Source organism: Scyliorhinus canicula, chromosome 29 (assembly GCF_902713615.1).
Source record: "Scyliorhinus canicula chromosome 29, sScyCan1.1, whole genome shotgun sequence".
Classification (NCBI taxonomy): domain Eukaryota; kingdom Metazoa; phylum Chordata; class Chondrichthyes; order Carcharhiniformes; family Scyliorhinidae; genus Scyliorhinus; species Scyliorhinus canicula.
Window position 1 is genome coordinate 7962906 of NC_052174.1, and position 21627 is coordinate 7984532.

Below are 21627 nucleotides of genomic sequence, written 5' to 3' on the forward strand. Positions count from 1 at the left end.
ATGATTAAAATTGCCGGTCTGAAGGCAGCTGCCCATTTAATGTGCTGCTACCTCCATGAACTATGAGTTGTATGAAAGACCTCTCGCCCTTGTCCCCGCCCCTGGTGGAAATGGTGGACACCAGGTTGGAGAGTCTGGGCTCCGGCACCATTTAGTGTGAGCTGGAGCGGTGTTCTGACCTTCAGAACCTTAGGCCTAAGTCTCATTCGCAAAAACATTTACCTCCCCCATTGCAATCAAGTGTGAAACTGGCAAGCGAACTTCAATATAAATGGGCTGGGGCCTTGGTCACCATGCTAACCAGGCCACACAGCCTTGTCATTGAGCAGAACTGATAGCAGATCACATGGACCTCTTCAGTGCCCTATTTCACCTTGAATTAAAGAGACAGCTTAAACCATAACCATCTTATAAGAACTCAGATTCCTAACACTATGCATATTATTTATATAGTCTTCCAGAAGACATTTGATAACGTTCCACACAAGAGATTCTTTAGGAAATATGGAAGCATATTGGAATTCTTATGAGGTGGGGGACATGGAGTAGAGATAATACATGTATCTCTGCAGACAGAAGCATTAACTATCCTGAAGCACAAGAGCAGCAGGTGCATAGCAACACCATCAATTCCAAATTCCCCTCCAAGTCACACTCACCAACTCAATTTAGCCCATATATATTGGTCATTCCTTCATCGTCACTCGATTAAAATGCTGGAAACGCAACTAGTCACAGTGCTAGGGAAGCAGCATCACCACATGGTCTACTGTAGCTCAAAAAGTTAGTCCATCACCTCCTTCTCTGGGAAACTTGGGATCAAAAATCAAAATGTTGACCTTTCCATTTGTACGCACATCTCTCAAATGAATTTAAAATGCCTGACAGGTAAAGTGTGTTTGAACTCATTATTGATCCTCAACACATCTGAATGTAACCTTCAGCTTTGTCACCAAGATTGTGAAGCATCACTACCAGGAAGACGAGTGGGTAGAAGATGATACTGAGGTTCAGGCCTGGATTAACGACATCAATCAGGTTGGATTTGAAGGCACTAAAAATTCAGGTAAGTGAATGTAAACACGGACATGAACACAACAAGCCATTCTTCTCCCTCTGAAATCATAGGATGCGATCTTCCCAAAATCGTGAGCGCGTTTAGCCGTGTGTTTCCCGGCACTCGTAGAAACAAGGGGCGCGATTCTCAGCTCTCCACGCCGGGTGGGAGAATCGCGGGAGGGTCAGGCGACTCACGACACGCCCCCCCTGGCACCCCCCGCGATTCTCCCACCCCCCTGCTCGGGAGAATCGCCGCTGGCCGTTTTTCCCGGCGATTCTCCGACCCGTATGGGCCGAGCGGCCTGACGTTCCCGACCGGTTCACGACGGCGGCAACCACACCTGGTCACTGCCGTCGTGAACATGGGCGCCAAAGGTAAGTTTGTGGCTTGTGGGGGGCGGAGAGGGGACGAGCACCACGGCCGTGCTCGGGAGGGGACTGGCCCGCTATCGGTGCCCACCGATCGACGGGCCGGAGTCTCAAAGGGACGCGCTCTTTCCCCTCCGCCGCCCCTCAAGATCAAGCTGGCAGGTCTGTAGAGGGAGCTTTACTCTGTGTCTGAGCCCGTGCTGTACCTGTCCTGGGAGTGTTTGATGGGGGACAGTGTTGAGTGAGTTTTACTCTGTATCTAACCCCATGCTGTACCTGTCCTGGGAGTGTTTAATCGAACAGTGTAGAGAGAGCTTTACTCTGTATCTAACCCCATGCTGTACCTGTCCTGGGAGTGTTTGATGGGGACAGTTTAGAGGGAGCTTTACTCTGTATCTACCCCGTGCTGTACCTGTCCTGGGAGTGTTTGATGGGGACAGTGTACAGGGAGCTTTACTCTGTATCTAACCCCGTGCTGTACCTGTGTGGGAGTGTTTGATGGAGACAGTGTAGAGGGAGCTTTACTCTGTATCTTACCCCGTGCTGTACCTGTCCTGGGAGTGTTTGATGGGGACAGTGTAGAGGGAGTTTTACTCTGTATCTAACCCCGTGCTGTACCTGTCCTGGGAGTGTTTGACGGGGACAGTGTAGAGGGAGCTTTACTCTGTATCTAACCCCGTAGCTGTACCTGTCCTGGGAGTGTTTGATGGAGACAGTGTAGAGGGAGCTTTACTCTGTATCTAACCCCGTGCTGTACCTGTCCTGGAAGTGTTTGATGGAGACAGTGTAGAGGGAGCTTTACTCTGTATCTTACCCCGTGCTGTACCTGTCCTGGGAGTGTTTGATGGGGACAGTGTAGAGCGAGCTTTACTCTGTATCTAACCCTGTGCTGTACCTGTCCTGGGAGTGTTTGATGAGGATAGTGTAGAGGGAGCTGTACTCTGTATCTAATCCCGTGCTGTACCTGTCCTGGGAGTGTTTGATGGGGACAGTGTAGAGGGAGCTTTACTCTGTATCTAACCCCGTGCTGTACCTGTCCTGGGAGTGTTTGATGGGGACAGTGTAGAGGGAGCTTTACTCTGTATCTAACCCCGTGCTGTCCCTACCCTGGGAGTGTTTGATGGGGACAGTGTAGAGGGAGCATTACTCTGTTGGAGAGTCTCGGACATTTCAGAATTGAAATTAGGAAAACCTTTGACACAGAAAGGTGCGAGAAGTTTTATACTCTTTTTTTGTGAATGGCAAATGATGTAGGCTGTATTATAAATTTTAAACCTGAGATTGATAGATTCGGGTGAGCCAAACAAAAGAAGAAAAATTTGGTAACGGTTTATAAATTGACACTTCAGCCATGATCTATCTCCCTGAATCGTGGAACAGACTAAAGGGACTCACGGTCTCTTCCTATTCCTCTGTTACTACGACATTAGAGGTGATGTCGTTGACCATGTTGATTCAAGAGCCATGACCTTGTTGAATCGTGGAGCAGACTGGAGGGACCATATCACCTACTGCTGCTCCCTTTACTACTGTTCGTATAAACATTGAGAAGGTTTGACTAACTTTTGTGCTTATTAAGGTGAGGGATGTTAACGCTGGTGAATGGGACATCCTCCCTCACAACCTCTAGTACAATCCACCTCGAGTGAAGCTCCCTCCATTTACTCTCAGCTTTACTTTCTGAACGGTGTCTGTCTTTCAGGATTTCCAACATCGTTTCAGACCAAGGATGAACTCTGCAAATTCCTCACCATGATTATCTTCAACTGCAGTGCACAGCACGCAGCCTTGAACAATGGACAGGTAAACATTCACACAGCGAGACTTTCCAATCAAGAGACGGATGGGCAGAGGGGGTTGGTGAGAGAGAAAGAGAATTTCACACCGGATTACATGTGGGCTGTGATCTAAGTGAGGCTTACACACCCCAGGGTTCTGAGATCAACAGCTGCCTTGGCTGGGGTCAGCTGACAGCACAGAGATTGAACCTGATGCCTTCTGCTCTGTGTGAGGTCAGTACCACATTGGGCAGTGCCTGTACCCAGAGAGCGAGCTGGAATAACCTCTCCCTGTTCCGAGCTGATTTCATGACAGGCAGTAGAAATTCTGAGAGCCACTGGGATGGGTTCTGCGGTCGCCGACGCCGAAATCGCGTTCGGCGATCGGCCAGAGAATCTCCGTTTACTCTTGATGCACGATCAATAACTCCCGAAGCGAGATTGTAGGACAATTGAAGGCTTTATTGAACTAGATGTTTCCCCCAGCAGCGCAGGGACAGATGCAGCAGCTAGGGAAACACAGACTCTTATACTCCGCCTTACTGGGTGGATCCAGCAGGCAGACTTCACCAATGATCTTACAGTATCAGGTACCTCCAACCTAGGTACCGTAATAACCCTAATACCACATTCACCCCCGTCAAAAAAAAGAGTCCGGCGGGGGTGGTGGTCTTGCGTTGTACAGTGGTGGAGGTTATGGCGGTACCCGTCGGTGGTACAGTGTTTTGCCTTTTTACATGTCACACACATTATTTACAGGTATTTATTTACAGATACATTTGATAATGAAGCTATTAGCCGATCGGGGGCCCTGGTCCTCTGTGATCTTCGCAGTCTCGGAGGTGATGCAGGTGCTGGCTCGGGCATCCATGACTCCGGGTGCGTGCCGTCTTCAGCTTCATCACCCTTGAGTGGGACCAGTGGGCGGACTTATCCCCCTGGGAAGGGGCAGCCGTGGAGTGCGCCGGTGGGTGGGTGAGGGGGGTGTGGGTGGGGATCCAGGTCCCGGAGGGAGACCGTATCCTGCCGGCCGTATGCCACATAGCCGTACTGAGGGTTAGCATGAAGGAGGTGTACCCTCTCGACCAACGAGTCCGACTTGTGCGCCCGCACGTGTTTGCGGAGCAGAATGGGCCCAGGAGCTGCCAGCTAGATTGGGAGCGAAGTCCCGGAGGAGGACTTCCTAGGGAAGACAAGGGGTCGTTCATGAGGTGTTTCGTTGGTCATGGTACACAGTTGTGATCGAATGGAGTGGAGTGCATCGGGGAGGACATCCTGCCAGTGGGAGACTGGGAGATTTCTGGACCTTAGGGCCAGTAGGACGGTCTTCCAGACCGTTCCATTCTCCCTCTCCACCTGTCCATTTCCCCGGGGGTTGTCCTGGTTATCCTGCTGGAGGCAATGCCCTTGTTGAGCAGGAATTGACGCAGTTCGTCGCTCATGAAGGAGGATCCCCTATCGCTGTGAACGTAGGCGGGGAAACCGAACAGGGTAAAGATGCTGTGGAGGGCTTTAATGACGGTGGCAGTGGTCATGTTGGGACAGGGGATGGCGAACGGGAACCGGGAGTACTCGTCAATCAAGTTCAGGAAGGTTGTGTTTCAGTCGGTGGAGGGGAGAGGACGTCCATGCTGTGGCGTTCAAAGGGGTGGGAAACCTTCACCAGGTGCGCTTTCTCTGGCTGGTAGAAGTGCGGCTTGCACTCCGCGCAGATTTGGCAGTTCCTGGTGATGGTCCTGACCTCCTCGATGGAGTAGGGCAGGTTGCGGGTTTTGATAAAATGGAAGAAACGAGTGAAAATGGGTGGCAGGGGTCAGCGTGAAGGTCCGGAGTCGGTCCACTTGTGCGTTGGCACATGTGCCACGGGATAGGGCATCAGCTTCCCGGGACAATACAAGATCTCGTAATTGTAGCTGGAGAGCTGGATCCTCCACCGTAAGATCTTATCGTTCTTTATCTTGTGCATTAACAAACATGAAAGCAACCGACCGTTGGTCAATGAGGAGCGTGAATCTCCTGCCGGCCAGGTAATGCCTCCACTGCCGCACAGCGTCTACTATGGCTTTGGCCTCCTTTTCAACGGAGGAATGACGGATTTCTGAAGCATGGAGGGTGCGGGAGAGGAAGGCCATGGGCCTGCCCGCTTGGTTGAGGGTGGCTGCCAGAGCTACATTGGATGCGTTGCTCTCGACTTGGAAGGGAAGGGACTCATCGATTGCGTGCATCGTGGCCTTCGCGATGTCTGCTTTTATGCGACTGAAGATCCCGCAGGCCTCAGCCGACAGGGGGAAAACCGTGGATTGGATTAGTGGGCGGGCCTTGTCCGCATAATTGGGGACCCACTGGGCGTCATATGTAAAAAAACCCAGGAACGTTTCAGGGCCTTGGAGCAGTGTGGGTAGGGGAAACTCCATGAGGGAGCGCATGCGTTCGGGGTCGGGGCCTATGACTCCATCGTGCACTACGTAGCCAAGGATGGCTAGACGATCGGTGCTGAATATGCCTTTCTCCTTGTTATAGGTCAGGTTAAGGAGGCTGGCGGTATGGAGAAATTTGCGATGGTTGGTGACGTGGTCCTGCTGGTCGTGGCCGCAGATGGTGACGTTGTCGAGGTACAGAAACGTGGCCCACAAATCGGACCGGTCAACCATTCGGTCCATTTCCCTTTGGAAGACCGAGACCCCATTTGTGACACCGAAGGGAGCCCTTAGGAATTGGTAGAGCCGCCCATCTGCTTTGAATGCAGTGTACCTGCGGTCGTCCGGGCGAATGGGGAGCTGGTGGTAGGCGGATTTGTGGTCCACCGTGGAAAAGACCTTGTAACCTTGTATTGTGCAATCTGATTGACCAAATCAGATATGCGGGGGAGAGGGTACGCGTCGAGCTGCGTATACCTGTTGATGGTCTGACTATCATCAATGACCATCCCGTGCTTCTCCCCGGTCTTTACAACCACTACTTGAGCTCTCCAGGGGCTGTTGCTGGCCTCAATGATACCTTCCTTCAGTAACCGCTGGACTTCTGACCTAATAAAGGTCCGGTCCTGGGCACTGTACCGTCTGCTCCTGGTGGCGACAGGTTTGCAATCGGGGGTGAGGTTTGCAAACAGGGAAGGTGAGTTGCCCTTGAGGGTCGCGAGGCTGCAGTGAGGAGGGGGGAGGGGGGGAGAGTATAGGGCCGCCGAATTTAAAGGTTAAGCTCTGGAGGTTACATTGGAAGGTCAATCCCAGGAGTGTGGCAGCGCAGAGGTGAGGGAGGACAGAGAGTCGGTAATTGTTAAACTCTCTTCCCTGGACTGTGAGGTTAGCTATGCAGTGCCCCTTGATCTCTACAGAGTGAGACCCGGAGGCCAGGGAGATTTTCTGGTTAACTGGGTGTATAGTGAGGGAGCTGCGCCTTACCGTATTGGGGTGCATAAAGCTCTCTGTGCTCCCGGAGTCGATCAGGCAGGATGTCTTGTGTCCGTTGATGAGGACAGTCGTCGTAGCGGTCGAAAGAGTTCGGGGCCGAGACTGGTTCAGTGTCACTGAGGCGATTCGTGGCAGAAGCTGATGGGTCTCCTTGGGCGGTGTGCGGTCATCCGAATTGGGGTCTTGAGACTCCCACCAAGATGGCGGCGCCCATGGGTCGCACATGGCCCGGGGTGGACAAGATGGCGCGCCCATGAATCGCACGTGGTCTCTGGGGGACAAGATGGCGGCGCCCGGGGTCCACACGTGGCTCGCGGGATCGAAGATGGCGGCGCCCAAAGGCTGCACAAGACCTGCGAGGAGGGGAATGGCGGCGGCCCCGGTTCGCCTCCGGAGACAGCGGCAACTGCCTGGGCCTGGCATACCGCCACAAAATGCCCCTTCTTCCCACAGCCCTTGCAAGTTGCGGATCGGGCCGGGCAGTGTTGCCGGGGGTGCTTGGCTTGCCCGCAAAATAACATTGGGCCCCCCGGGGTTGCCTGGCAGCCGCGCGGCACACGCTTGTAGGGGTTTGGGAAATGCGTCATAATCGGCTGCGGGTGGGGTCCACGCTGCCCATGGGGCTGCAGCGCGGTCGGGTACGTACGCTCGGGCGTTGCGGGAGGCTACATCTAAGGAGCTTGCGAGTGCCCGTGCCTCCTTGAGACCCAGCGTCTCCTTTTCCAGCAGCCGCTGGCGGATCTGTGAGGACAGCATACGGGCAACAAAGGCGTCCCGGGTTCAACGTTCGGTGTGGTCGCTGGCTGAAACTTGCGGACAGTCACAGTTCCTACCTAGTACCAGCAGTGCGCGGTGGAATTCATCTAGCGATTCCCCCAGAATTTGACATCTGGTGGCTAGAAGATGCCGGGCATAAACCTGATTTACTGGGCGAATGTAGTGTCCTTACAACCGGGTCATCGCAGCCTTGAAACTGTCCGCGTCCTCGATGAGCGTGTAGATTTCTGGGCTCACCCTTGAGCAGAGAACTTGCAGTTTCTGGTCTTCCGTGGGTGTAATTGTGGCTGTCCTGATGTATCCGTTGAAACACGCCAGCCAGTGTTTAAAGGTCGCCGCTGAGTTTGCCGCATGGGGGCTACGTTGCAGACACTTAGGCTTGATGCGGAGCTCCATTCTTCAAATCAAGTCCAATAAATTGATGCACGATCAATAACTCCCGAAGCGAGATTGTAGGACAATTGAAGGCTTTATTGTACTAGATGTTTCCCCCAGCAGCGCAGGTACAGAATGCAGCAGCTAGGGTCACTGTCTGTGCGGAGTCTGCACGTCCTCCCCGTGTGTGCGTGGGTTTCCTCCGGGTGCTCCGGTTTCCTCCCACAGTCCAAAGATGTGCAGGTTAGGGTGGATTGGCCGTGATAAATTGCCCTTAGTGTCCAAAATTGCCCTTAGTGTTGGGTGGGGGTTAGGGGGATAGGGTGGAGGTGTTGACCTTGGGTAGCGCGCTCTTTCCAAGAGCCGGTACAGACTCGATGGGCCGAATGGCCTCCTTCTGCACTGTAAATTCTATGATTGATTCAGAATTGTTTGGAAAAGCTGTTTGTTCAGTGCAGTAGTGAGGGAGTGCTGCCCTGTCAGAGCTGACATCTTTCACATGAAATGTTAAATCGGGCTAAACTATTTGAAAAGGTTAGGTGGGGTTCGGGAGACAGGGTGGGGAGGGGTGAGCAAGGTCGTGTGCTCCTTCAGAGGGTCGGTGCAGACTTGATGGGCCAAATGGTCACCTTCTAGACTAGGAATTCTATATACAAGAAGCTTAGAAGGTCTTTGACATTGCGGGGAGATGGTGCATGAATAAAATTGCTTTCTGTCTTTCTACCTGACTGAATTTGATTTTCTTTCCTTCACTAAACAGTATGACTGGGGTTCCTGGGTCCCCAACTCACCTTGCTCAATGAGGAAACCTCCTCCCACTGAAAAGGGGAAAGTGACAATGGAGCACATCATGGAATCACTGCCCAATGTTCACCAGGCCTGCCTCCAGATGGCAATTCTCTGGATCCTTAATCACCCACCCTGGGAAATGGTAAGGAATTGATCAGTAAACCCACTTTTGAAGAGAGAGTGAATATGACCAGGAACCCAGAGTTCACCAAATTGTTCCAGAGATGAGTGTTGACTGATGAGGTACGAGCGAGTATAACGGACCAATGCTCTCTGGTGCCTGGGAGAATGAAACGTAACAATTCTGTGTGAGCTTGGCAGGGCAGAAGCTGAGACCCCCTTTTCGCTCTGGCTGAAGGGTCTGGAACTTGGGGTCAGAGTCACAGCATTAAAATTGGGGATGTCCAGGAGGGCAACATTGTAGGAGTGCAAAGACTCCAGAGGATAGCAGACCGGAGGAGGTTCCATAGGGAGTGAGGTAATAGAGGGACCAGTAAGTGGGTGTACGAGCAGTGGGAAAGTCTTCGCCTGAGTTAATTTACGAGATGTGGGTGTCGCTGGTTATGCCAGCATTTATGGCCCATCCATAGTTTCCCTTCAAAAAGTGGTAGTGAGCCGCCTCCTTGAACCACTGCAGTGTTTGAGGTGTAGCTACACCCACTGTGCTGTTAGGGAGGGAATTCCAGGATTTTGACCCAGCGACAGTGAAGGAACGGCCGATATATTCCCAAGTCAGGGTGGGGCTGATTTAGAATCCAGGCAATGGATTCCCAGGTATCTGCTGCTCTTGTCCTTCTAGATGGTAGAGGCCGTGGGTTTGGAAGGTGCTGCCTAAGGAGCCTTGGTGAGTTGCTGCGGTGCATCTTGTAGACGGTACACACGGCTGCCACTGTGCGTCGGTGGTGGAGGGAGTGAATGTTTGTGGAAGGGGGAGCCAATCAAGCGGGGCTGCTTTGCCCTGGATGGTGTGGAGCTTCTTGAGTGTTGTTGGAGCTGCGCCCATCCAGGCAAGTGGAGAGTCTCCCATCACACTCCTGACTTGTGCCTTGTAGATGGTGGACAGGCTTTGGGGGGGTCATGAGGTGAGTTATTCACTGTACGATTCCTAGCCTCTGACCTGCCCTGGTAGCCAAAGTATTGATACGGCTAGTCCAGTTCAGTTTCTGATCAATGGAAGCCCCCAGGATGTTGGTACAATGATGGTAATGCCATTGAATGTCAAAGGGCAATGGTTAGATCCAATCTTGTACGAGATGGTCATTGCCTGGCACCTGTGTGGCGTGAATGTAACTGGCCACTTGTCAGCCCCAAGCCTGGATATTGTCCAGGTCTCGCTGCATTTGGACATGTATTGCTTCAGTATCTGAGGAGTCGCAAACGGTGCTGAACAGTCATCAGCGAACATCCCCACTTCTGCCCTTCTGATGGAAGGGAGGTCATTGATGAAGCAGCTGAAGATGGTTGGGCCGAGGACATTACCCTGAGGAACTCCTGCAGCGATGTCCTGGAGCTGAGATGATTGACCTCCAACCACCACAACCATTTTCCTTTGTGCCGGGTATGACTCCAACCAGCGGAGAGTTTTCCCCGATTCCCATTGACTCCAGTTTAGCTCGGGCTCCTTGATGCCACACTTGGTCAAATGCTGGCTTGTTGTCAAGGGCAGTCACTCTCACCTCATTGTTGCCTTGATGTCGAGGTCAATCATTCTCACCTCACCTCTGTCATTCAGTGCTTTTTCCACGTTTGAATCAAGGCTGTAATGTGGTCAGGAGCTGAGTGACCAAGGCGGAACCCAAACTGAGTGTCTGTGAGCAGGTTATTGCTGAGTAAGTGCCGCTTGATAAAACTGTTAATGACGCCTTCCATGACCTTGCTGATGACGGAGAGTCGCCTGACGGGGCGGTAATTGGCTGGGTTGCATCTGTCCTGTTCTTTGTGTGTAGGACACATCTGGTAGATGAGGTATCAGTGGGGGAGCATTTTGCAGACAGTGATCTTCAGGATTATTATGGAAAAGGACAAGGATGGGCCTGACATCAAAGTTCTAAACTGGGCAAACGCCAATTTCAATAAGACCAGATATGATTCGGTCAGAGTGGACTGGGAGCAGACACTTTAAGGTAAATCTGTGACAGAACAGTAGGACATATTCAAGAAGGAAATACTGAGGGTCTAGGGCCAGCATTTAAGGGTGGGCCCAACAAATCCAGTGAGCCCTGGATATCGAGGGATATACAGCATTGGATCAGGAGAAAAAGGGATGTTCATGGCAGATATCGAGGGTTCAAAACAGCAGACGCCCGAGAGGTATATAGAATGTGCAAGAAGGAACTTAAAAGGAAATTAGTAGAGCAAGAAGGAGGCATGAAAAGATGTATTTTTATTGGTTTTGCTTTTCTAATAATATTGCAAGGATCAGCACACAATAAAAAGAGATATCTACAGAATGGATATACGAGAAGAAAAAATAGGAACATAAACAGGTATCCACACAAGGGTAACGTGTGTACAGATAAGGGCCCAAAGTGATCGATTACCACAGTGATGACTGTGCCATATTAACTTTATACATGTTGCCTCCTGGTATTAAACATACCAGGGGCATGTTTGGTGGGTGCCACCTGGGCGTACCTTGGCACTGCTCATGTGGTCACACCCATGTGCTTCCCTGCCTTTTGTCACCTCTGGCTCCTCTCCCTTGCTGGCTTGCTCTGTATAATCACCTTCAGCAGGCGTCTGATGTTCGCCATCAGTTGTCTGCCCTTGACGAAGCCCGTCTGGTCCTCCATGGCTACATTTAACGTGCAACTCTCCAGTCGCCTCGCCGGGGCCTCCGGCAGGACTTTCGCGTCAGTGTTTGGGAGTGAGATAGGTCTGTGATATGACCTTCCCTCCGCCGGGTCTTTGTCTTCTTTAGGGATCAGCAATGTAGAGGCCTGTGCCAGTGTGGGTGGCAGGGTCCCTCTCGACAGCGAGTCATTCAACATCTCCCCAGGTGCGGGCCCAGTACTGCCGTAAACCTTTTATAGACGTCCACTGAGAATCCTCCTGGACCCGGTGCCTTGCCCGGCTGCATGGAGTTAATGCTCTCCATGGCTACCTCCACTTCTAGTGGCGCTTCCTGTCTCTACTTGGTTTCCTCCCCCACAGCTGATGCGTCCAGCCCGTCGAGAAACTGCCTCACCTTCGAGTCCCTAAAAGGTTGCAAAGGCCTCATTTATCTTATCTGATGCTGTGAATAGTTTACCGTTCCTGTCCTTCACCTGCGTTACCTCCCTCGTGGCTGCCTGCTTTTCCAGTCCAAAGAATGAAGGACAATTGTCCATATGTGTCCGCTACTGCTGTCTTCCCATCCCTTTTATCTGAGATTAACTGTAATAAAATTAAAGAGATTAACGTAGACAGACTCCCCATGTCTGCATGGGTTTCCTCTGGGTGCTCCGGTTTCCTCCCACAGTACATAGATGTGCACGTTAGGTGGATTGGCCGTGCTAAATTCTCCCTCAGTGTCTAAAGAGGTTGTGGGAAAAGGGTGCTGGCATGAGCCTAGGTAGGGTCCCCTTTCAGATAGTCAGAGCAGACTCGATGGGCTGAATGGCCTCCTTCTGCACTGCAGGGATTCTATGTATCTAGACAATGATATGGCGTTAGAAAAGAGTGGCCTCAGTGTCGGTGTGGATATCTGATCAGCAGCTCATCTCGGAGTGAAATAAACAATAAACAATCTGGTTCTGGAAGATGTAAGAACCCCGTGTGAAATGAGTTTGTCAATCTCACCCCAATTCACAGTGAGCGTGTGTCCCACACACTCCAGCTCCTCAATGTACAACCGAACGTGCAGCATCTGTTCTATTTTTTGCAGAGAAAATTCGGTGATTACAAAGAGAAGCATTTCACTGAAGATAAAGTGCAGACTATCATCAACGAATTTCAGGACAAGCTGAAGGAAATCGATCGCCTGATCCAGGAGCGTAACGAGGACCTGGTCCTGAAATACGAGTACCTGCGCCCTGAGAACATTGAGGACAGCATTTCCATCTAATGGGCAGAGTGGCCTGGCTCAGAGATGGGAGTGTGGATCCCTCTCAGATCCCTGGTTGTTACCTGAGAGAGTTTCAGGCTGTTATTCACTAAGGAGGGCTGGGGAGGTTTGGGATCATTCTTTGTTCAACAATGATAAGATTATTGTGTTGTAATTGTAAGTGTGCATCCTCAATCTCTGGTGTGATACACATTACACTGTAATTGTGTAGTGATATTGTCATTGGACTAGTAATCCAGGCGATTAATTAATGAATTAATCTGGGGACCCAGGTTCGAATCGCACCAGAGGAGATGATGAAATTTGAATTTACTCAATAAAAATCTGGAATTAAAACTCTAGTGAAAACATTATTGTAAAAACCCATCTGATTCACTTATGTCCTTCAGGGAAGGAAATCTGCTGTCTTTACCCGGACTGGCCCACATGTGACTCCAGGCCCCACAGCAATGTAGTTGACTCTTAACTGCCCTTTTGAAATGGTCGAGGGAGACACTCAGGTGTATGAAATGTTACAAAGTCAGTAAGGAATGAAACTCGATAAGCCACCCAGCATCACCTTAGGCATCAGAAACAACACCGGCAAACTCAGCCCTGACATTGTCCTCCTCACTAAAATCTGGGGGCTTGTGCCAAAATTGGGAGCAATGTCTCACAGACTGGTCAAGGAACAAGCCAACATAGGCGGAATCATACCTTACTGCAGGGGTTTTTAAACTGCGGGTCGTGACCCATGGGTGGGTCGTGAGTAGGTGTCGGGAGGGTCACGAAGCGATCAGTTGCGACGTTCCCGATCGCGAGAAAAATGCCCAAGGGCCACGATCGGCTTTTAAGTTGAGAATTCTGGCCATGACCAGCCTTTAAGTACAAACGATGGATGGAGTCTTCCAGCCAGAAGCACCGGCAGAGAGCAGGTCACATGCCCGACACATACACTGGCATCACGTGCCCTGTAGATCCTTGTTTTGGGTGCAAAAACACGGAGGAGAGATTTGTCCATTTTGCAGCTGCCAGAAAGAAAGCAACAGGCCTGTGAAGAACTGCAGATGGATTGTTTTATAATAAGGAAGAGAGGGGTCAGAATTCCAGCCACAGGGCGGCCATGTTGACCCACACCAGCCGACCTTTGGGATCCACGCCGGCCGACCTACGTCACCACTGTGGTGATATGCATCACTGTAAATACACAAGGGGTTAATGTAGGTACACTGCATCTAGGTAAACACTAGAGGGAACACCAGAGGCATCACGACACACAGACATTCAACCAATAGGTCAGTAAGATAGGACATGACCAATGGGCAGTCAAGACACCCAGAGGTGACACTACCACAAGGGGGCAACCCATATTAAAGGACAGGGCACACAGGCTCTTTCTCTTTCCATAGGCGACATTCAGAGAGACGGGCAGATCAGGAAGCATCACACCCACCACGTGGCTTAGAGCAGACTGGTTAGATAGATTGAGTTACTATAGTAAGATTAGCAGGAGAGTCGAACTCAAGTAGGAGAATTGTTAACTGTTCAATAAATGTGTTAAACCTATTTCCAAGTCTGAACCTTCCTTTGTCAGAGCATACATCAAGGAAGCAGCTTATGCTACATGAAGAAGCATAACACAACATGGTACCAGTTAGTGCCTGTCAAATCAATATAGTCAAACTCAACATATCCATGACTACCAACAACAGCACCCAGGCAAGATGTTCGAGATTCCAGTTCCACAGCAGCTCAGGTACCACGGCAATCCCAGTGCAAACTGGCGCGCGTTCAGGCAGAGATTCGAGATCTACCTGGTAGCGTCCGACCTAGATGGCGGGGCAGATGCAGAGAAAGTAAAGCTTCTGCTCACCATTGCCAGTGCAAGAGCAGCAGAAATCTTCAAGACCTTCAAGTACTCCAAAGGGCAAGACCAGAGAGACTTCAAGACAGTCCTGGAAAAGTTTCAAACATAATGCGCGGAAAACACAAGAGAGAATGGTCAAAGAACAAAGAAAATTACAGCACAGGAACAGGCCCTTCGGCCCTCCCAGCCTGCGCCGATCCAGATCCTTTATCTAAACCAGTCGCCTATTTTCCAAGGATCTACTTCCCTCTGTTCCCGCCCGTTCATGTATCTGTCCAGATGCATCTTAAATGATGCTATCGTGCCCGCCTCTACCACCTCCGCTGGTAAAGCGTTCCAGGCACCCACCACCCTCTGCGTAAAAAACTTTCCACGCACATCTCCCTTAAACTTTCCCCCTCTCACCTTGAAATCGTGACCCCTTGTAACTGACACCCCCACTCTTGGAAAAAGCTTGTTGCTATCCACCCTGTCCATACCTCTCATAATTTTGTAGACCTCAATCAGGTCCCCCCTCAACTTCCGTCTTTCCAACGAAAACAATCCTAATCTACTCAACCTTTCTTCATAGCTATCACCCTCCATACCAGGCAACATCCTGGTGAACCTCCTCTGCACCCTCTCCAAAGCATCCACATCCTTCTAGTAATGTGGCGACCAGAACTGCACGCAGTATTCCAAATGTGGCCGAACCAAAGTCCTATACAACTGTAACATGACCTGCCAACTCTTGTACTCAATACCCCGTCCGATGAAGGCAAGCACGCTGTATGCCTTCTTGACCACTCTATCAACCTGCGTTGCCACCTTCAGGGTACAATGGACCTGAACTCCCAGATCTCTCTGAACATCAATTTTCCCCAGGACCCTTCCATTGACCATATAGTCCGCTCTTGAATTTGATCTTCCAAAATGCATCACCTCGCATTTGCCTGGATTGAACTCCATCTGCCATTTCTCTTCCCAACTCTCCAATCTATCTATATTTTGTTGTATTCTCTGACAGTCCTCCTCGCTATCTGCAACTCCACCAATCTTAGTATCATCTGCAAACTTGCTAATCAGACCACCTATACCTTCCTCCAGGTCATTTATGTAGATCACAAACAACAGTGGTCCGAGCATGGATCCCTGTGGAACACCACTAGTCACCCTTCTCCATTTTGAGACACTCCCTTCCACCACTACTCTCTGTCTCCTGTTGCCCAGCCAGTTCTTTATCCATCCATCCAAAAGAGGCGCCAATATTCATCACGAGGTGAAGTTGGGCCTGCAAATGCTGAAAACGGCAGTTTTGATTGGCAGCCTCTTGGGAAAGGAGCTGCACATGCGCAGTTCCCCAAAAGAAGCGTCCGGCAAAACAATATTTTGTGCATGCGCGAGAAGCCGTGCTTGCGCAGTTGCGCATAGAGCGCAAAGTACAGGAAAAGCAAAACCATTCCTACGCTCTGCGTCACCAGCGTCATGATGTCAGAGGCCGCAGACCATGCCCACTTAAAGGGGAAATGTCCTAAAACAGTGGGAAAAAAATTAAAACCCGTAAAACACAATTCCTTCAGCTGGAGCGACAGCACAATGCCTGAACTTCAACCAGTAACTGAAAGTAACCTCCGCAGAACCCTGCAACAAGCAGTTAGCGCCGCCCTAAGATATGATTTAGTCCTTGACGACTACGACTCAGACGTTGATTACTTCTCTGGACATCGCGAGCGCAATAACAGCTCCGACACAAAAAGTGATGATATGGTTCTTGAAGACGACGCTCAGACAAAGATTTCATCTTTGGAGATGGCGACCCCAGTACCAAATCTGAACCGCAACGCAATGTGTTGTACAGTGAAGCATCCGACACAGATATGGACGAGTTCTTCAGGTTTGAGGATATTCAGCCCAGCATATATGACATCCCAACTCATGAGTGCAGGATTATGCTGCGGCCTGATGTCAAGAGACAGAGAGCGGTACAAGCCCACAGAGAGTGGCCTGCTGCCACACAGAGTGGTCCACGCACCACAAAGAGTCCCCGACTCCACACAGAGAGTGTTCAACGCACCACGAAGGGTCCCAGCCTCCACACAGAGAGTGTTCAACGCACCACGAAGGGTCCCAGCCTCCACACAGAGAGTGTTCAACGCACCATGAAGGGTCCCAGCCTCCACACAGAGAGTGTTCAACGCACCACGAAGGGTCCCAGCCTCCACACAGAGAGTGTTCAACGCACCACGAAGGGACCCAGCCTCCACACAGAGAGTGTTCAACGCACCACGAAGGGTCCCAGCCTCCACACAGAGAGTGTTCAACGCACCACGAAGGGACCCAGCCTCCACACAGAGAGTGTTCAACGCACCATGATGGGTCCCAGCCTCCACACAGAGAGTGGGATCCACGTACCACGAAGGGTCCCAGCCTCCACACAGAGAGTGGTCCACGTACCACGAAGGGTCCCAGCCTCCACACAGAGAGTGGGGTCCACGTACCACGAAGGGTCCCAGCCTCCACACAGAGAGTGGGGTCCACGTACCACGAAGGGTCCCAGCCTCCACACAGAAAGCGATGACAGTCTCCACAGTTGAGACCAATGCATGATTCCACAAAGGGAGCGCTGCAAGACTCCACAGAGAGAGTGACACAAGCCTCCACAGCGAGCTCGTGGACAGACTCCACGATGGAAGCAATGCAAGACTCCAGAGCGCAGTCCTTGAATGAACAAGACCATGAAGGTCTAGCAACCTCAAGTGAAGAGCAAGGGGACTATGATGGTCTACCCAGCTCAAGTGAACGACAAGAAGACACTGAGGCTCTACCCACTGTATGTGCGACAAGTGACGACGGCATCCCATTTCCCATACCAGATGTGCAACGTGACAGACCTCAGCTAGTGTGTATAGGGGCACTCGCCAATCACAGTGAGGCTACTGGTGACTCCAGTGACTCCACGTGAATTCAAACCTCAACCACTCGAGCCTCTCCACAAGAAAAATGTATTCCTGAATGTTTTGACTCAGGATAGGGAGTTCCAAGAAATCTCAGCTGACACAGGTGAACCAGAAAGGGCTCTGGACGGAGCATCGACAAGCCAAAACTGACTCAAGTAAGCCGGACATGACTCCAGACGGGGAGCACCACGGACTCAGTGACGGCACGCTCAAGGATACAGCAGATGGCACAAAGGACGCTGACATGAGTAACTGTGTGAAGGACTCCTATTATCCACAGAGGGTGGTCGTTGAGCGCAGCAAACACGACAACAAAACCTACAAATCCAACAATGAAGACAACAACAGGAAGTGTACCAAAGGCACCAATGTCAACAACGAGCATGACAAAAACAGTGGAACAAAGATGGTACGACATGGTACAACTCTGCAAATGCAGGACTATGTAACAGCACAGCTCCTAACACTGGCAAGTGTACAGTAATATCATGGCATGACAGCAAATCTCACCAATCCAAGTTTGCTCCATTCCAAACAAGCAGACCAGCTTTCAAAGCAGCTGGCATACGGCATCAATGTCGCAACACAGACGATATACTGCATCGCTACCTCACTACCACAAGCATAGAGAAAAGAGCCCAAATCAGACAACGGAGTGATTTGCCCATTTGCACAGCTCCTGATCACTTCTTGGTTCCTTAAGCACAGGGACACTGACGGCATTCACAAGGGTATAGATATAGAATTTACAGTGCAGAAGGAGGCCATTCGGCCCATCGAGTCTGCACTGGCTCTTGGAAAGAGCACCCTACCCAAGGTCAACACCTCCACCTTATCCCCATAACCCAGTAACCCCACCCAACACTAAGGGCAATTTTGGACATTAAGGGCAATTTATCATGGCCAATCCACCTAACCTGCACATCTTTGGACTGTGGGAGGAAACCAGAGTACCCGGAGGAAACCCACGCACACACGGGGAGGATGTTCAGACTCCGCACAGACAGTGACCCAAGCCAGAATCGAACCTGGGACCCTGGAGCTGTGAAGCGATTGTGCTATCCACAATGCTACCGTGCTGCCCGTGACAGCAAGATGTATGACAACATTAAAATCAACACTTCTATCACAAAACAAGAAAGCCACTCGACCATATTACATCATGAACTTTGGACTCATACATATTATTTGGTATTGTATACTCATCACTGTCATCATGATTTGTACATGTCATCGCTTATCTACCGATTTTGTTCAATTTTCTTTAATCTGTACAGAAAATATGTAATTTGAAAAAAGGGGGGATGTGGTGATATGCATCACTGTAAATACACAAGGGGTTACTGTAGGTACACTGTAACTAGGCAAACACTAGAGGGAGCACCAGAGACATCATGACACACAGACATTCATCCAATAGGTCAGAAAGATAGGACATGACCAAAGGGCAGTCAAGACACCCAGAGGTGACACTACCACAAGGGGGCAACCCATATAAAAGGACAGGGCACACATGCTCTTTCTCTTTCCATAGGCGACATTCAGAGAGACAGGGGTAGATCAGGAAGCATCACACCCACCACGTGGCTTAGAGCAGACTGGTTAGACTGAGTTGCTATAGTAAGATTAGCAGGAGAGTCAAACTCAATAAATGTGTTAAACCGATCTCCAAGTCTGAACCTTCCTTTGTCAGAGCACAACAACCGCCTCCCATTTATTTTAAATCGGATCAAGAAGCGACTCTACAGAATCAAGAAAGAACCAAGAGTCCGACCTTCGGGGAGGAGAATAATAATTTTGAAAACAGCTGCAGGAGGTGGAGCTGTACTTGTGCGGAGGCTTCTCCCTCCCAGAGTGCAGCGCGGCTCGTGTCGTTGATAGAGGCCAATCCCACAACGACTGTGGATAAACAGTCAGAGATTTACAGCACAGAAAGCCCTTCAGCCCATTATGTTTGTGCCAGCCATCAAGCACCTATCCTAATCCCATAGCCTTGTATGTGATGTACCATCAATTGAACGCGAGACGAGTTGCTGAACAAAAGTATGGCTTTAATATACTAGATGTTAAGCCCTGCGGTCGATTACAATAGAAGGACGACCGCCGGGAGTACTGGGTATTTATACCCCGCCCTGGAGGCGGGATCAACTCAGCCTCTCGACCAATCGGGGAGCCGTCACTTGACTGGTCTCAACCAACCGGTCGAGAGGCACATGACCAACCAGGGCCAATGGTAAACCGGCGTTCTGCACCAATGGCAGGCAGCTATGCTAATCATACCACCACAGTATGCAATGGGGCTTGATTTAACTAAATGGGGACAAAGTTTAGCCACATGTTTCCCAGCGCTTTAAGCACCGCGAAACACAAAGGTGTAAAACGCGACTCGCGTTTGATAAGGGGCCTCAACGGGAACCTGCGGCCGACCGCACAGAGCCCCGTTTTGTACATTGAGGGGCTCCATTTGCTGAAACTCCTCAGTGCAGCGAGAGATTGGGACGCCATTTTTAAATGGTACCCGCAATGCCAGGGTGCCACCCTGTCCAAAGGGCATGCACCTGGGCCCTATGATCCTCTGGGAGGCTTCCGCAAGTACAGTTCCGTCTGGACCCCGCTTGTGGAGACCAGAACTGAACGGCGCTCACCCACGGTCTCCAAGGTGAAGGTGATTGAGCCCACGCCTTGGTTAACTCGGGAAGCTGATCATTAAAGTGAGACTAGCTGCCTCCCTTTAATATGTGGATTGGTTGAAAGCTGATCCAACCGCAGTGGGCAGGACTTACAATGTCTCGCGAGATCGCGTTAGATCCCACAAGGCATTGTTAGCTGAGTAGATCGCGGCTTCTGTCGGCCGTGTTGTGAGCATCTCTTTGGGCGCAGCATTGCCATTAAATTGCGTCCTTGGTGTTTCAATCACTCATCTAAATGCTTCTTAAATGCTGCGACGGTTCCTGTCTCTACCACCCTTTCCGGCAGTGAGTTCCTATTCCCACCACCCTCTGGGTGAAAAAAGTTTTCCTCAAATCCCTGCCTTAGATCAATGCACCCTGGTTATTCCACTAAAGGGAAAATATCAAAGTAGGCAGCTCTCTCCTGAAGAATCTCAAACCACAGAGGGCTGTGGATGCTCAGTCAGTGAGTATGTTCAAGTCAGAGGTCTTGACAGGTCTTGAGCAACAAGAGAATCAATGGATGGGTGGAACTAAAGCCAAATTGATATACGCCACGATCGCATTGAATGTCAGATGGGACATTTCCTGCTCTTATTTCTTACTTTCATAGATTCCCTACAGTGCCATTCAGCCCATTCGGTCTGCACTGTACCTCTGAAAGAGCACCCACCTCGGTCCACTTCCGTGGCCACCCTATCCTTTCCCCGTAACCTCGTAACCTAACCTGCACATCTCTGGACACAAAGGGGCAATTTATCACGGCCAATCCACCCTAACCTGCACATCTTTGGTCTGTGGGAGGAAACCGGAGCACCCGGAGGAAACCCACGCAGAGTCGGGGTGAAAGTGCAAACTTCACACGGACAGTCACACAAGGTCGGAATTGAACCTGGATCGTTGGCGCTGTGAGACAGCAGTGCTAACTACTGTGTCCACCGTTCTTTCACATGTGTGGGTGGAGGTTCCACAAAAAGAATTCTACCAATATCCCAATACACCCAGAAATTGGACACGGCCGAACAGAAAATTCACCCTTGACTGCTCCAAATCAGAAAGAATTTTAACACCCCAGCAGTCATCTCCTTCACCTTAATAAGCATCAAATTAATTGGAGTTTATTTGATGTACAAATAACGCAAAAAACATACTAATTGTGAGCAAGAGTAGGTCATTCATCCTCTCGAGCCTGCCCCGTCATTTTAATAAGATCATGGCTGATCTGATTGGAGATGAGGTGGAGGAGGTGGAGCTGAATCGAAGGTCAGGAATAGTTCGGAGCTTAAGGAGCAAACACCAAGCGAGAAATAGTGAGCAAGGAAGGTCAACGTGATAAAATGGAGAAGCAAGAAACCCATCGGAGAGGAAAGCAGTACTTCTTCATGGACGGCATTCATAGAATCATAGGGCGCGATTCCCCGCTGCCCACGCGGGTTGGGAGAATAGCGGGAGGGCCTCCTGACATTTTTCACGCCCTCCCGCTATTCTCCCCCTCGCCCGACCCACGTCACGAATCGCCGCTCGCCATTTTTTACGGCGAGCGGCGATTCTCCGCAGCCGATGGGCCGAGCGGC

The 21627-nt window shown here is 50.7% G+C and overlaps 1 protein-coding gene across 1 annotated transcript in view; it reads left to right on the top strand.

The window, feature by feature from the left end:
* Window positions 1-21627, top strand: part of LOC119958294 (polyunsaturated fatty acid 5-lipoxygenase-like) — a 172224-nt gene that overhangs the window by 115755 nt on the left and 34842 nt on the right. The window contains exons 11-16 of the mRNA XM_038786728.1: window positions 945-1066; window positions 3131-3231; window positions 8529-8699; window positions 12423-12559; window positions 16065-16248; window positions 17665-17793. Coding sequence (XP_038642656.1) covers window positions 945-1066; window positions 3131-3231; window positions 8529-8699; window positions 12423-12559; window positions 16065-16248; window positions 17665-17793 — 844 coding nt within the window. The remainder of the gene's footprint in view (window positions 1-944; window positions 1067-3130; window positions 3232-8528; window positions 8700-12422; window positions 12560-16064; window positions 16249-17664; window positions 17794-21627) is intronic.